At 40.6% G+C, this 15,392-nt stretch overlaps 1 protein-coding gene across 1 annotated transcript in view; it reads left to right on the forward strand.

Annotated features, from left to right (window-relative positions):
* Positions 1–241: 241 nt before the first annotated feature.
* ntsr1 (neurotensin receptor 1) overlaps positions 242–15,392 on the forward strand; it is a 59,946-nt gene continuing 44,795 nt past the window's right edge. Inside the window, exon 1 of the mRNA XM_023956402.1 lies at positions 242–1,053. Within this exon, the coding sequence (XP_023812170.1) occupies positions 397–1,053 (657 nt within the window). The 5' untranslated portion in view covers positions 242–396. The remainder of the gene's footprint in view (positions 1,054–15,392) is intronic.

Consider the following 15,392-nt stretch of genomic DNA (forward strand, 5'->3'; position numbering starts at 1 on the left):
TGTTATCAAACTTATCAAATAAGAACTATTTCTTCTTCAGGGAATCTTTGTGGAGTATAACAAACGCTTTTATATATAAACTGTGTCAGTTATAATAGCAAAATTCAACATTATTCATTATTCAACATTATTAATTAAAACAATTCCTCTCCAAATTCAGTAAAATGTCAGGAGTCTCGTGAGTCAGAGGCTCCTCTCGCCCTCCGTGCGCGCGCGTCACCGCGGCAGCGGGAGCTGCTCTCACGCCTCCAGTTGTGCCAAGTATAAAAGCCGGCTCTCCTCCAACCTCCACCGACAGACAGACAGACAGGTCCTACACTGCTAAAGTGAAAGGTCCGCTCCCGGTTTGAATTCCCACAAACCGCGCGCTCATGGTCTGTGCGTGAACCAAGAAAGATGGATGTGAACTCCTCGCTGTCGGAGCGCAGCTTGTTCGGCTTCAGCGCGCTGGCCAAGAGACTTTTGGGGAACATATCCGTGTTGGAGAACCACACTGCTAAAGCAGGGAAGGAGGAACTGGACGTGAACACGGACATCTACTCCAAGGTGGTCGTCACCGTCATTTACGTGGCCCTGTTCGCTGTCGGCTCTCTCGGAAACTCCATAACGCTTTACACCCTGCTGTCCAAGAAGAGCCTCCAGAACCTCCAGAGCACCGTGCACTACCACCTGGCAAGCCTCGCCGTGTCGGACCTGCTCATTCTCATAATTTCCATGCCCATCGAGATCTACAACTTCATCTGGGTCCACCACCCGTGGGTGTTTGGGGACGCCGTGTGCAGGGGCTACTTCTTCCTGCGGGACAGCTGCTCGTACGCAACGGCGCTCAACATCGCCAGCCTGAGCGTGGAGCGCTACATGGCCATCTGCCACCCGTTCAAAGCCAAGAGCATCATGTCCCGGAGCCGAACCAAGAAGCTGATCAGCGCCATGTGGCTCGCGTCTTTCGCGCTCTCCACACCCATGCTCTTCATCATGGGTCAAACTATAAGTAAAGACGAAGAGATCTGCACCACCATCGTGCCTCATGGGACCATGAAGACCGTTCTCCAGGTAAGCATCTCATTTAACCGTAAGAAATAAAGGAACCATCCCAAAGATGAGCGCGCCCTGGAACACCCGAGCCAGCCTTTACGCACGGCTGCTCCCATCTGCGCGCATTCATACCCTCAAAAAGAGAAGATGGAGAAGCAGAGTTTCTCCAAACTATTTAAAATACATCTATGAGTTTAATAAAACATGGATTCATTAACCAGAAATACACTTAAACCCTCCAGCTTCACTTTCAGACTTTTAGGTAATGAAATATGAAACAGTTTACATTTTGCCACATTTTTGAGTGCAGAAACACGGGAAAATGTTTTTTCTGTTAATAATAGATGGTTTTTGTTTTTTTCTGAGACATGAGTAGCCTAAACTTCGTGGAATTGGCTTTGTTCTCATTCAGTGATTCATCTTTCATGGAAACCAAAATGAAGATTTGGTTCTCTACAGATCTCTTTATTCCTTTAAGATGAAACCTAAAGAAAATTTCCTTTCAAACTTTAAACAATTTCAAAGCGTTCCCAGTGCTATTTTAAATTTGACTGTGCCATTTTTAGCCTAAATAAATTTAAAAAAAACTGTCTTTTTTTAGGACATAATTTCTGCAGAGCAGCAGGAGTTGTGGGAGGGACTGTTGATGAGGAGCAACCCCGTCCCCTCTTCCCCTCCCTGTTGCTGAGAGCTAAGAGGGAGCTTGTGGCCTACTCAGTGTTTTTTCTAGGACACAAATAAGCTCTTTTACAAATTGTTTTTTTTTCTTCTGCTCCTGATTCACTCTGATTTGAAAAAAATAAATGTTGATTTTTTAGCTTAATTTTCTTCTATAGATGTCGTCCATCATCAGAAAAATGCCACAAGTACAGCACATCAGAAATAACATAACGCTCTTGTGAGACTTTATGTGCGACAAAGGTAAAGGTTTTCAGCTCATAAAAAGAGAAGGATTCTGTTTCAGCCTTTTACAAAAATAAACCTTGACATTTCTTTGGCGTTCTACTTTAAATCAGATGTTTCGTAAATGGAAACCCATTTGCTTAAATGGAAAATTTTAACACACAGGAAACAACATGTTGGTTTGAAAATGTTTGGAAAAGTTTACAAGGTAAATTCAAGACCATTTGTTTCAAATGGTGATTGATGCCAGGTAGGTTACCAAATCTGACACTGGAACAGTTTATTGTACAAGTATTGATGCTTTGAGCGCCTGCATGCTCTGTGCCGCTTCTGATCCATTTAAAGTCCCACTCCGATCATCTTTTAATCTATTTTCAAAGCATTACCAGTGGGTCTTTAATTGTGATTATGCTGTTTTTAGACAAATTAAAAAAAACTGTTTTTTTTAGGACATTGTTTTCGCAGAGTGGCAGGAGTTGGGGGCAGGACTGTAGGTGTGGACCCCCTCCCCGTTGCGAAGAGCTCTCTGCTTACTTGCTCTCCTGCTAGCTTACAGCCCCTCACACTCCCAATATAACATTACCATGGGGACAAAAATGGTGAGCAACTTCAAAGCTATCCAGCCGTACAGTTTTAGGCCAGATGCCAGCTCATAAGAGGAAAACAAAGACCTACATGGATCTAGTTAGCTGCAAATGGATGCATCCGAATGGAGATCTGCCCAATGTTGCTCCTACATCGCAGCTAAAGGTTTTTCAACCTGCATTTTTTTCGCCTGCGACTGATTCCCAATGATTTGATTAAAGTAATACTCTATATTGTGTCCTCCATAATCAGAAAAATGGTACAAGATGGTGCTTAAAACACCAAAAACTTGATTTTCATTGGAGTTGGTCTTTAAACTAGTTCTCCTGGGAACCATTCCTCACATCAAAAAGAGATCAAGTTCTGTTTGTTCTCTGAATTTCATTTATTAGGTTTTTCTTTTGTCTGACCACACCTTTAGCTTCCATTTGTTTAAAAAAAAAAAAGACCGCAATGAATCCCCGTTTTTGAGTCCCACGGTGAAAACCCAAATGGTTTCACGGTGTTCTTATTGTTAGAATGTGAACAGAAAAATAAGGTTTCAAGGACAAATAGACAATGGAACGTGAGCTGTCGTGCACAGTTAAAGAGTCTTCACAATGAGCATCTCCCTATGAAGGCTTTCATTTCTCATTTCCTTTCAAGTCTCACAATTTTTTCTAATTTTCTTTTCAGCATCCCTGCAAGACAGCGATTTAGTCAGGCAGAGCTGAAGCCATCAGCTCTTATCTGCCTTGAATTGTTTTCCCACACAGCACTTTGGTGTCAGCCACGTTGCAATTGTTTGTATTTTATTTTGGTTTATACTCACACTTTGGTGTCATGTTGACTTTTTGTTGGAATTTTTACGCCCCTTTATGAAAGACACATTTATTAGACCTGCGTTATAAAGAACTGTTGACCTTGTGATTGAGCCTGAAGACTTTTTGGAGAAAGAAATATATATTTTATTTTGGCTTTTGCAGGTGGAAGTGGCCTCACGCTGAGTGAGAATGGGGAGGCACAGGACAGTGTTTTCTTTTCCACACAGTGTGTTTGTACTGCAAACCGTCAGAACCATCCATGAGGAAGTGTTGGTTTCCTTTCATGAGTGTTTTTCCTCCACGTTAGTCAGTGTAGCAACACCTGCAGTATTACGAGCATTCTTGACTCTGAATTCTATTCAGCGAAAGCTTCATGGTAATCCAGCATCAGCAAAGAAAGTTGATGCAATTCAAGTAAAAAAATAAATATGTGAAGTAGATTTCTGGAAAAACAGGAAGTCCTGTCTATGTTTCTTTAGAGCTGGCAGGACAATTTACTATCCAGCTGCACTTGCAGCTGTTTATAAGTCTGTGTAAACTCCACATACTCCATCCATGGCTTCACATGAGGCCCAGGCCCCTGGAAACCTCCTCTGTCTGTGGTGTTTTCTTGGGGCAGGTCCTGTGGTGATGTCCCTGCTGTTCAAAGTCTGTTGCAATCCAGCTGTGACTCCACTCCTGCCTCTGTCAGTTTGTCTCTGAGGAGCAAAAAAGGTGTTGAAGGGATCTAAAAATGTCACTCTCCCACACCGGATGCCCCTGTCTAGGTGAGAGCAGAACTGACGGCGATCTCAGGTACCTTTTTCTCAGCTGCTGTGGAGGATCGATGCCACGGCAGAGCTTTGGCTTCAGGGGGTCTCCTCAGCAAAGGGGCGCGCTGCTGCTCCTGGTTAAAAAATCACCACCCATAAAGAGCCAACTCGGTTGTTCTTGAGGACTTGAGTTGGACACCCCTGCTGTATTGGGTCTCCCAGGTGCAAGCTGGCCTTCAGTGATGATAGGGATGCTTCATCTGGAGTGTGCTTTGCTTTTTTAATTTTTTTTAATTTTGGAAGGTTTGCTTGACTGTTTTCTCACAAGTTGTTAGATGTTACTGTAAACAAATCAAGACAGTTTTTGTATTTTAAATGTTCATTGATAAATGGGGTTTTAAAGACCCACTCTAATGAAAATCATGCTTTTTTGTGTGTTTTTAAAAATGTTCTTGTAGCATTTGTCTGATGATGGAGGACATAGATTAAGAAAATTAAGTTTGAAATTGTATTTATGACCATTTCTTTATTCAAATTATTATGAATCAGGAGAAGAAACGAAAATGAGCTTACTTGTGGCGTCGAAGTTATGCTGGGCGGGCCACCGTCTCCCTGCTCTGCTCCATTCCAATGCATCCACTTGTGGTCAAATAAACTCATGTTCGTCTTTGTTTTCTTTGTGTGAGCTGGAATGTGGATCTTACTCTGTGCCTACGGTCCCGCCCACAACTTCGAGGTGAATTTTCACACAACTCCTGCCGCTCTGCAGAAACTATGTCCTGCAAAAAAGCGTTTTTTGGGTTTTTTGCTAAAAACTGCACAATCATAATTAAAAGACAAAAGATCAGACACAACGTTAATCTTTTCTATGACATAATTATGAATTTTAGCCCACAATCTTAGAACCTATAATTGATCTTTAAATCCTCACTTTGCTGTTGCTTTGCTGTTGTGAAACTATTCATATTGTTCAGGGCTTATTTGTAGTTCATGCATCTCTAAGCCGCTCGTGAATCAAGGGGTGGCTCTTCTCTTCCAACGTCTGCATTGCGTCCACCTCATGTTTGGTTTTTATACAGGCCGTAGCAGAATCAGCTCATCCTCGCAGCTGCAGGAGCTGAAAACCCCTCCAGCACCATCAGCATATGAGTGCGTTTTAGCTTTCAAATATTAGCATGTTTGGCTGGAGCAACACTTAATGGCACCTGTTGAGATGGTTACTTGAGATGTGCATTAGCTGTGTGTGCTAACGAGTGATAGATAACCTCACCGTTGTGCTGTTTGCTGAAGTAAACACAGATCTTTTTACCCCTGAGTCACCTTCTGAATTCGTTCTGGTATTAAATTTGTTCTTTTTGCAATAAATGAATTTCTCCTAATTTAATTCTCATCGGGTAACCATTTTCCCACTCTGATTTTTTTTCAGGCGAAGTAAGTGTCTGGTGAACAAAGTTAAAAACACATTCAGCTGCTGCTTGTGTTCTTTATCTCACATATGAAGAGATGAAGGGCTGCTTTATATCAGATCTTAACAGTGTCATTTCTTTTTTTGTGAACGTCTGCTGAAAAATATAATCATTTTGACTCTGATTAAATACATTTGCCATTAGATTAACTGACCTTGAGGGCAGAACCTTTCTCATGAATTTTAATAATTCTCGTTTGTTCTTTGGAAAAATTAATAGCTCTGATTAGGCTTAAAGAGAATTTCAGTTGAAAACGTCATTTCTCGGCTCATATCTAACATACGGGTTGCAGAAAATAAGCTCCAGCTCTTTTAACAGATCTGAAGATGAAGATTCTACTGAATGATAAATATTGGGGAATTCTGGAATAAAAGTGCAACTCTACAGTCGTGGAGATGCATCAACAGACTGCAAATTTCAAACACACAAGTCCAAATTGCATCAACAAATCACTCAGCCCAAAATGTATTAAAGACCAAAACAGGAAGAAGAAAGCAAAAACGATTAAAAAAGCAAAACAACAACAAAAAAAACCATTACATTTCAGATTCCAAAACCAAATTCCAGAAACCAAGAAGGAATTCAAAAATCATTGACTCAAAATAAAAAAGGGAATGTTTCGCAAACAAAACAAAAACACAAAAATAATTATCATGTTTGTTCACCATTTTAACAGGAAGTTATTTGTTATGGCTTTGTCTGTAGACAGAAAATATTCCTTTAACATCAGTGATGTCCCCTAATACCTACTTTTTCCAATTTCTTATTTGGTTTAATCTTTTAATATTTGATTTTTCTTCTCATAAATTTTTTTGGGTTTCCCGAAATGTTTCATTTTCTGGAATTTTGCTTTAATTTAAAAAAATGTAATGTTGTTTTATTTTTGATTAAGCTTTTTTAAATGTCGTGATCCAATCCAATCCAATCTTTCTTTGTAGAGCACTTTTATGAAAAAGTAGCTCAAAGTGCTTCACATTTGAAACAATTTCCAAATTTAAAAAGCAAAAGGCAAGACAAAAAAAAACAACCTATTAAACAAATACGCGGCCCCCCGCACACACATTCACACACAACGTAATAAAGCATAAAATGAGTGATTGGTTGGTGTGGTTTGCACTTCAGCTGCAAAAGTGCAACAAAACCCAAACTGTGTCAGTTTGGCTGCAAAGACTAAAAACATGAAGCTGAAGTTAGCTTCTGATTCACACTCCTCAATCTCATCTTGAAACGTGTGCAACTTGAAAAACTGCTGCACCAAAACGGCTCATATCAATTCAAAGTTCTGCAGTGAACAAAGGTTTAAATGCAGAGGCTGCTTTCACAACCTTCATTAATCAGTGACTGCATTTGTTCTCTGCAGAACTTTCAAAGCAATGCAGCTCTCATGTCGTGAAACTGTTGTCAACTGTTCTCGTTCAGTCGCAGCCTGTTGAGCTCACTCGGTCACGATGCAAATTTGGTGGTCAAAACGATAAAACTGCAGCATATCTCACAGAAAGAAAATCTGAAACCTTTTTACAGTAAATTGTATTTAATGTTTTTTTAAACATGTTAAAAAATGATTCTACCATTGTAGGTAATGGTGGGTAGTTTGCTTCTCTTTGTTGAGTAGTGAAATGTTGATGGTGGAGCTCTGTGCTCCCAGAGGGAGGCCTCAGCCGCGTACGTCAGAGCCTGATTGTCAAACGACTCCTCGCCTGCAGCCTGCGAACAGACTTTCGTTTAAACAGTGTCAGAACTGTGTAAATATTTGGATTATTTTTCTGGTCAAAGTGAGATAGATACATTTATTAACGACTGCAGGCCCGGGTCAAGGCAATCATGGGATTAGTGTGCCAGAAGAAAATCCATTTCCACTGAGAAAAACATGCTGACTGTGGGAATAAAGACTAAAACAAAGTTAAACTCCTTTTTTTGTTAATCCTTTTTTTTTATTTTTTGGGTGGTGGTAGGGGGTCCATTTTCATTTCCTAAAGAAGAAATATTAAAATAAAATGTGCCATAACCATTTGGCCTGCTTGACATTTTTGGCTAATTATTACATTCTCTACTTTTGAATTCAAACAGCTCTGAAAATGTTTAAGCCATAAACTTCATATTGCACCTTTTTTAGATACAACATAAAATTAGGCAGAGTAGAACTAATCTCATCAGTCAGTCCAAGATTGGTGAACCAGAACTGTGAAGACTCAGGACTGGTAAAGGAGTTGAACATTGCATTGGTCTGACTCCACCTTGATTGTTGGTCAAGGACTTGTTCAGGGACAGCAGGTTTGAAGAGTCTCTCATGCTACGTTTACACCTGGATCGGGAACTAGGGTATGAAAGACCACTTCCAAAGAAAAGACTATGTAAACACGCATTTTGGGCTTCCGTTTTCAAAACTCTCGCACTCATAGCTAACTGTACAAGCTTTTTGAGGCATTTTTGATTCACAAAAATGCCAACCGTTTAAAAATTGATCATAAAGGTGGAATTGTGCCTGGCCGAAATTATATAACATCAAGTCTTTCATTTATTGAAATAGAGCTGTGAAAGAAAAAGTCTGAAGCAAGATTTGTGAGATTTGTACCACTTTGACATTTCGCACAAAGCCTCTTCCAATTGTGATCGCGTGCACTATAACTGAGTTAACTTAGATTTCTAGGAGTTATGGTTTCTGGAAACCTGCCACTAAATGCTAAACAATAATATTAAACAATATAAAAATCCAAAAACATATCAGTAGCCGTGAGTTTTAAACAGTTCAACAGTTTTGCCTAATATGGAATTTTGTCCAAAGAGTTTGGGTTACATGCACAGTTCACTGCAATTTGTATACATAATTTAAAGAAGGGCCATAAAAATTGTTCATAAACTGGGATCACACAAACTCATCATTCATCCAGTCGAATTTTTTGAAAGCCTTTAATTTAGTGGATTACAAATCTGCTGTTTATGTAAAAAGTTAGAAAAAAGTTGTTTGCTAAAGTCCAACTCCTATCAGCATTTGAGCTGAAAATGTTCCCAGTGTTCTTTTAATTATGAATATGCTGTTTTAGCCAGAAATAAAAATAAAAGGTCGTTTTCTAGGACACCATTTCTGCAAAGTAGCAGGAGTTGTGTAGAAATTCACCTTGGAGTTTCTGTAACAGAGTTGTTTGTTTGCTCTCCAGTTAGCTCACAGCTCCTCACACCCCCAACCTAAAATTAGTGGTGCAGCAAAAATGATGAGCAATATTGCAGCTATCCAGACTTACAGTTTTGATCCAGATTCCAGCTCAGACGAGGAAAAGAAAGACGTACATAGATCTATTTGGAGCAGGACAATTATGGCTCGCCCAGCAGATTTTGGTCAATAATACAATCTTTTTCAAATGACCTTTTTTTTTCGTTCTGAATTGTCTTTATTTATGTCCTCTATCATCAGAAAAATGCAACAAGAACATGTTAAAAACACCAAAAACATGATTTACATTGGAGCCTTTTACTGTTACTGGTAATTATAGAAAACTGGTTACGTATTTTCATATAAATACATCTATACACACGTTCAGCAAAGATCGGCCGATATATTATTTTATCAGTTGCACAAGGATTTCATTGTTTTTTTTAATGAAATTTGGTATCTTAAAGATCTAATTTAATTTTCAAACTAATCTTGCCAACAAACAGTATTTGTTTTACAATATTTAGGGCCCGAGCACGGAGTGCAAGGACCCTATTGTATCTGTAAGAGTTATTAGGGCCCGAGCACGGAGTGCAAGGACCCTATTGTAATTCGAATGTTTATTAGGGCCCGAGCACGGAGTGCAAGGACCCTATTGTATCTGTTAGGTTTATTATTATTATTATTATTATTATTATTATTCTTCCGACTTTTCCGTCGCCTTTTTGAGGCCTTTAACATACCCCAAAACTCACCAAATTTTGTATACACATCAGGAGTCGCGAAAAATTTCATATTTTATAGGAGAACGGCATAGGTAAACAAAAATGGCTCGATAGCGCCACCTGCAAAATTTGTTTTCGCGAGCACCTCCATATGCTTTATAGTACAAACCTGATTTTAACAGGGCATGTTCATCGGATAGAAACCTACAAAAAAGTCTCTTGGGACCAAGCTGTCAGTCGCACAGGAAGTCTGATATTTTGATGACAATATGTCATTTTTGCTGTATTTTGGTCATTCGCAGGCCTCGCTCTAGAACGAACTCCTCCTAGAGATTTGAGAGTAATGACTCCAAACTTTGGTTTTGTAAACTATACACATGTCCGATGTTAAATTGCAAAGCTTTTAAGTTTTTATGGATGTTTGTGACCATGGCGGCGCGTCAAAATTGGAGGTCGTTTCGAAAACACGCCATGAAAAGAAAAATGGCCATTACTCAGCCATGCATAATCCAATCTGATCCAAAATTGATGTGCATGATTGTAGTCTGACTCTGAACACATCTGCAGTGAAAAAACCTGGAAAAAGTGTAGCGCCACCTGCTGGCAAGAGGAAATGACATGTTTTACTTGGAGCATCACTACTCCGAGTAGGATGAGCCGACACACCTGAAAATGACGTCCACCTGTTGAAAAGCCATTGAAGTTTACTCTGACAAAAAACCATAACTTTCAATGCGGGGGTGTGGTCGTGACAGAGCGGCAAAGTTGGGCATCTCGCTATGCACACAAAAGTTGCTCTCACGTGCACATTCCTTGTCCAATCTCACTGAAATTCAATGGATATGATGAAGCTTCTATTCTGAACCCATGGATATGACAATCTTGGACGAGCTCTATAGCGCCACCTAGTTATTGCATTGGGCACATTCTGCCCTGTATTTTCTCTTTGCTTTGTCCGATGTGCATGAAATTAAAACTGGAGATACTCAGAAGGGTCCTCTCTCATCATGTAAAGTTTCATGGGTGTACACCTGACGGTGCCTGCGTAACAGGAAGTGGTCGATTATGTGCACCCAAATAATAGAAATTTATTATAAATCAGCCGTTTGTCTCAGGAAGCTGAGATTTCAGAATTAGATGCCTTTAATAACCTCCAGCTTTGATATGTAACACTATAGGGTCTACGAGAAACTTCATCACTTGATTTTTTTAATGAAATTTTGGACTGAACAAAGATTTTTAGCATAAATTCTGTTTAGGTTATCAGCACCAAGAATTCAACTTTCATAGGCATTTATGTGCTACTGCTTCCTAAAAAAATTCAGAATGATTGAAGTTACAGGTGAACTTTTAGAGAACATTTCATCCAAAAAGGTCCGAAAACGTCTTTTTAGGCAAAACTACAAACACCTATTTTTTTTCATAACTTAATCATCATATATCAACACCATTTATTTTTTTAAATGTAGGGATCTGTGTTTGCTGCCTTCCATATTTTTTTCAGAAGTCCAGGTGAAACAGATGATTTTAAAAAAATCCTGATTCATCCCAAAACCTGTGCTTTTTCCGTCTGGACTCCAAACAAGTGTGTTTTAAAATTACTTATGCTTCAAATATCCACACCAAGTTTAACACGCATATAGTTGAACATGTCTAAATGCTTCTTGAATATTCTTTACAGATATAAAATGAACTGGTCAACTGTAGGATGTCATTTCCTCTTACATGGTTCAGTCTTTTTCTCATGCTGCAGCCTGCTCCTCAATCTTTCCTGTTGCTGGAGTCAAATTTCACCCCCCCCCCCCCCACACACACACACACACCAGCTGCCTGTTTATATGCTAACTAACCCAGAAGTGAGGTGACAATAGTTTAGACACAAGAGGGAGGGCAGACTGCTTTTTCATTTGTTTTGTATGTCTTTCATAGATTTTTATGAATAATCATTGCTTTTCTAGTCATGTAAAATGCAATTAACTTAATATTTTATCTTTTTTTTTTTACAAACAAAACATATGAATGTGCTCCAAAACAAAACCCAACTCTCAGTACAGTTCTACAGATGTAACATAAGACTTAGACAGTAAATGTCTCTTTTATCCTTTTTTAATCAATGCTGCAACTTCTTTTCCTTAATATAAATCCAATGAAATTAAACTACAAAACCAAAAAACACAACCTATAGCAAATTTCTCTAAATAAATTATGTGTATATACAATATGTAGCACTTTTAAACAAAATAATAACAAATCCTTCCAATACAAGCACAGAAAAATGGAACACAAAATTTAAAACCCAAATTTGAAATGGCAATTTTAAAAAGATAATTTTTTCAGCCTGCTAAAAGTGCACAATTGTAAAAGCTCTTTTATATAGACAACTGTTTGGTTGCTTAGAGCTCTAAATATAAAAACAATGCCTTTATGGACGTGGCACGGATGGCACGGATGTTCAGCAGGGTAAACCCCAGGAAAGCGGCGGGACCTGATGGAGTTCCCGGAAAGGTTCTGCGGGCCTGCGCCGATCAACTCTCCCAGGTCTTCACAAAAATCTTCAACCTGTCGCTAGCTCAGGCTTTCATCCCTGCTTGCCTGAAGTCATCCACTATCATCCCGATACCCAAAAAGTCCTCATCCACAGCCTTCCTCACGGACTTCCGCCCAGTTGCACTCACTGCTGTAATCACAAAGTGTCTGGAGCGGCTGCTCCTGGGACACATCAAAGACTCCCTCCCTCCAATCTTCGTCCCCCACCAGTTTGCAGAACAGAACAGATCCACCCCCACTCTACATCGATGGAAACTGTGTGGAGAGGGTCCACAGCTTCACCCTCCTGGGCACCACCATCTCTGTTGACCTCACATGGTCTAACAACACCATGACTGTCATCAGGAAGGCCCAGCAACGCCTGCACTTCCTGAGAAAACTTAGGAGGAACGACGTCAGCCAGGAGCTGCTGGTAACGTTCTACCGCTCAACCATTGAGAGCATTCTGTCCTATGGCATCACAGTGTGGTTTTCCCACTGCACTGAAGCAGAACGGCAGAGTCTCCAGAGAGTGGTAAAGACAGCGCAGAGGATCATCGGCTGCCCCCTCCCCTCACTGAAGGACATTTACCAGTCTCGCTGCATCAGCAGAGTGACTAGCATCACCACTAACTCCACCCATTCTGCTTTCCCTCTGTTTGAACTGCTGCCCTCTGGAAGGAGGTACAGGTCCATCAGAACCAGGACAAACAGACTAAGAAACAGCTTTTTTCCATAGGCAATTATCATACGGAATGCACATACGTCCACCAACCACACCTCACTCTAATTTTACTACAATGCGTGCAATATCCTGACTGTCTAACCGGGTCACTGTGCAATAACTTGATATTTATTAAGCTGTGCTCACAGCAACTCATGTAATTCCTTTCTATTTTATTCACAAATATTTAATATTTAACAGTTTCTGTCCATATTGTTCATTTTTTGTTAAGAGTTGTAAATACAGTATTTCTTTTTCTATTCTATTTTTATTTTTATTTTATGTAACTCCTTCACTCCAAGGCTGCTGCAATTTCATTGTATCCCCATGTACAATGACAATAAACGATTCTGATTCTGATTATATCACTTAGACACAGATGGAGAACCATATCAACTGGATTGGTAACAGCAACAACCACCGACCAAGCCGGCAAGCCCTGGCAGAAAAGATCCCCACAAGAAACACTGCAGGCTGTTCCATAAAAAATATAGTTTTACCATTGCCTTGCAGATCACAGTTGAAGTGGTTTAGTTTTCCTAAAAAAATTCAGAATGATTGAAGTTACAGGTGAACTTTTAGACAACATTTGATCCAAAAAGGTCCGAAAACGTCTTTTTAGGCAAAACTGCAAACACCTATTTTTTTGCATAACTTATCTTTCAAATATCAGCACAAAAAAATTAAAAACGGTAGAGATCTGTGTTTGCTGCCTTCCATATTTTTTTCAGACTTAAAAGTGTAACAGATGATTTATAAAAAATCCTTTTTCATCCAAAAACCTGTGTTAAATCTGTCTAGACTCCAAACAAACATTTTTTTATGGTAACTTATGTTTCAACAATCGACACCAATTTTCACACACCTATAGCTGAACATGTCCCATAGCTCCCTGAATATTTTCATAGATATACAATGAACTGGTCATTCTAACATCTAGCATTCTAACATCTAACATCTTACATGTCAAAGCCTCTCTCAGCCTGGCTCTGCTGAAGGAGTCGTGTTACAACCCCGCCCCCTCCTGCTGGGACCCCTGCTATGTAAATTAGCAAGCAGTGAACAGAGAGATGAGGAGTAAGAATGGCCATTACTCAGGCATGCATAATCCAAAGACAGCCAGTTAAACACTGAAAGACATATTTTTCGGTATGTCTTTCATACATCTTTAGTATTAAAAACTCTCCAAGATGAATGTGCCTGACTCCACCTGCAGGTGGATCACAGACTTCCTGACGGACAGACAGCAGTATGTGAGGCTGGGGAAGCTCGTCTCAGATACTCGGACCACAAGCACCGGATCCCCCCAGGGCTGTGTCCTTTCACCCCTGTTACTCTCCCTGTACACAAACAGCTGCACAGCTGGTCACCTGTCTGTCAAACTCCTGAAGTTTGCTGACGACACCACACTCATCGGCCTCATCTCTGACGGAGATGAGTTGGCCTACAGGAGTGAAATAGCCAGGCTGGTGTCATAGTGCAGCGCTAACAACCTGGAGCTTAATGCTCTGAAGACAGTGGAGATGACAGTGGACTTCAGGAAGGCCCCAGCCCCCCTCCCCCCTGTCATCCTCTGTGACTCCCCGGTGACCTCTGTGGAGTCCTTCTGCTTCCTGGGAACCATCATCAGCCAGGACCTCAAGTGGGAGCAGAACATCAGCTCCATCACTAAGAAGGTCCAGCAGAGGATGTACTTCCTGAGGCAGCTGAAGAAGTTTCACCTCCCTGAAAAGATGCTGGTAGACTTCTACGATGCCATCATCGAATCCACCCTCACGTCCTCCATCACAGTCTGGTTCGCTGCGGCCACGGCCAGAGACAAGGCCAAGCTGCAACGCGTCATCCACTCAGCAGAGAAGGTGATCGGCTGCCACCTCCCGTCTCTCCAGGAGCTGCACATCTCCAGGACCTGGAGGCGGGCAGCCAGGATTGTAGCCAACCCCTCTCATCCAGGACATAATCTCTTTCGGCCCCTCCCTTCTGGCAAGAGGCTCCGGTCCATCAGGACCAGGACCTCGCGCCACAAGAACAGCTTCTTCCCCACTGCAGTCAGCCTGCTGAACAGTACCCCAACTCCCCCAGGTGACCCCCCTCCCCCCCCGCCCACCAAAGGACTGTCGGTGCCACTTACAGGCCCCACCATCCCAGCCCATCTGTGCTCCCACTTTAAGTCACCTTACTCTACTGTATATAGTGTGTTGTTGTTGTTAACTTAATTTTTAACTTATTCTTAATTGCACTATACACCAAGTCAAATTCCTCGTTTTGTAAAGTGCGCTCTACTGAACCTGGCAATAAAACTTTTTCTGATTTCTGATTCTGATTCTGATTCTATTAATCATTGTTTTTATTCATTCAAAATGCAATTAAATCAATATTTTATCTTTTTCTTTTCCTTTTTCTTTTTTTTTATCTCTTATATCCTTTTTTATAATCAATGTTTGAACTTCTTTTCCTTTCTATTGTCATGGTTTCAGTTTGTTGTCTTGTTTTTCGCTTTAGTTCTTGTTTGTCTTGTTTGGTTCTGTTTCCTGTTTTATTTTGAAAGGTTTCCTGTCTTGTCATGTTTCTTGAGTTTTACTTCCTTTGGTCCCCATCTGCCCTAATCGTGTTCACCTGTGTCTTGTCTGCCCTGTCTGTATATAAGTCTTGTCTCTCCCTTCCTCCTGTGCTGGTCCATTAACTTCTGCTCATGTTGATCACGTCTTCTTGTCTGGCGTCCATG

This window comes from Oryzias latipes, chromosome 7 (genome assembly GCF_002234675.1).
Source record: "Oryzias latipes chromosome 7, ASM223467v1".
NCBI lineage: Eukaryota > Metazoa > Chordata > Actinopteri > Beloniformes > Adrianichthyidae > Oryzias > Oryzias latipes.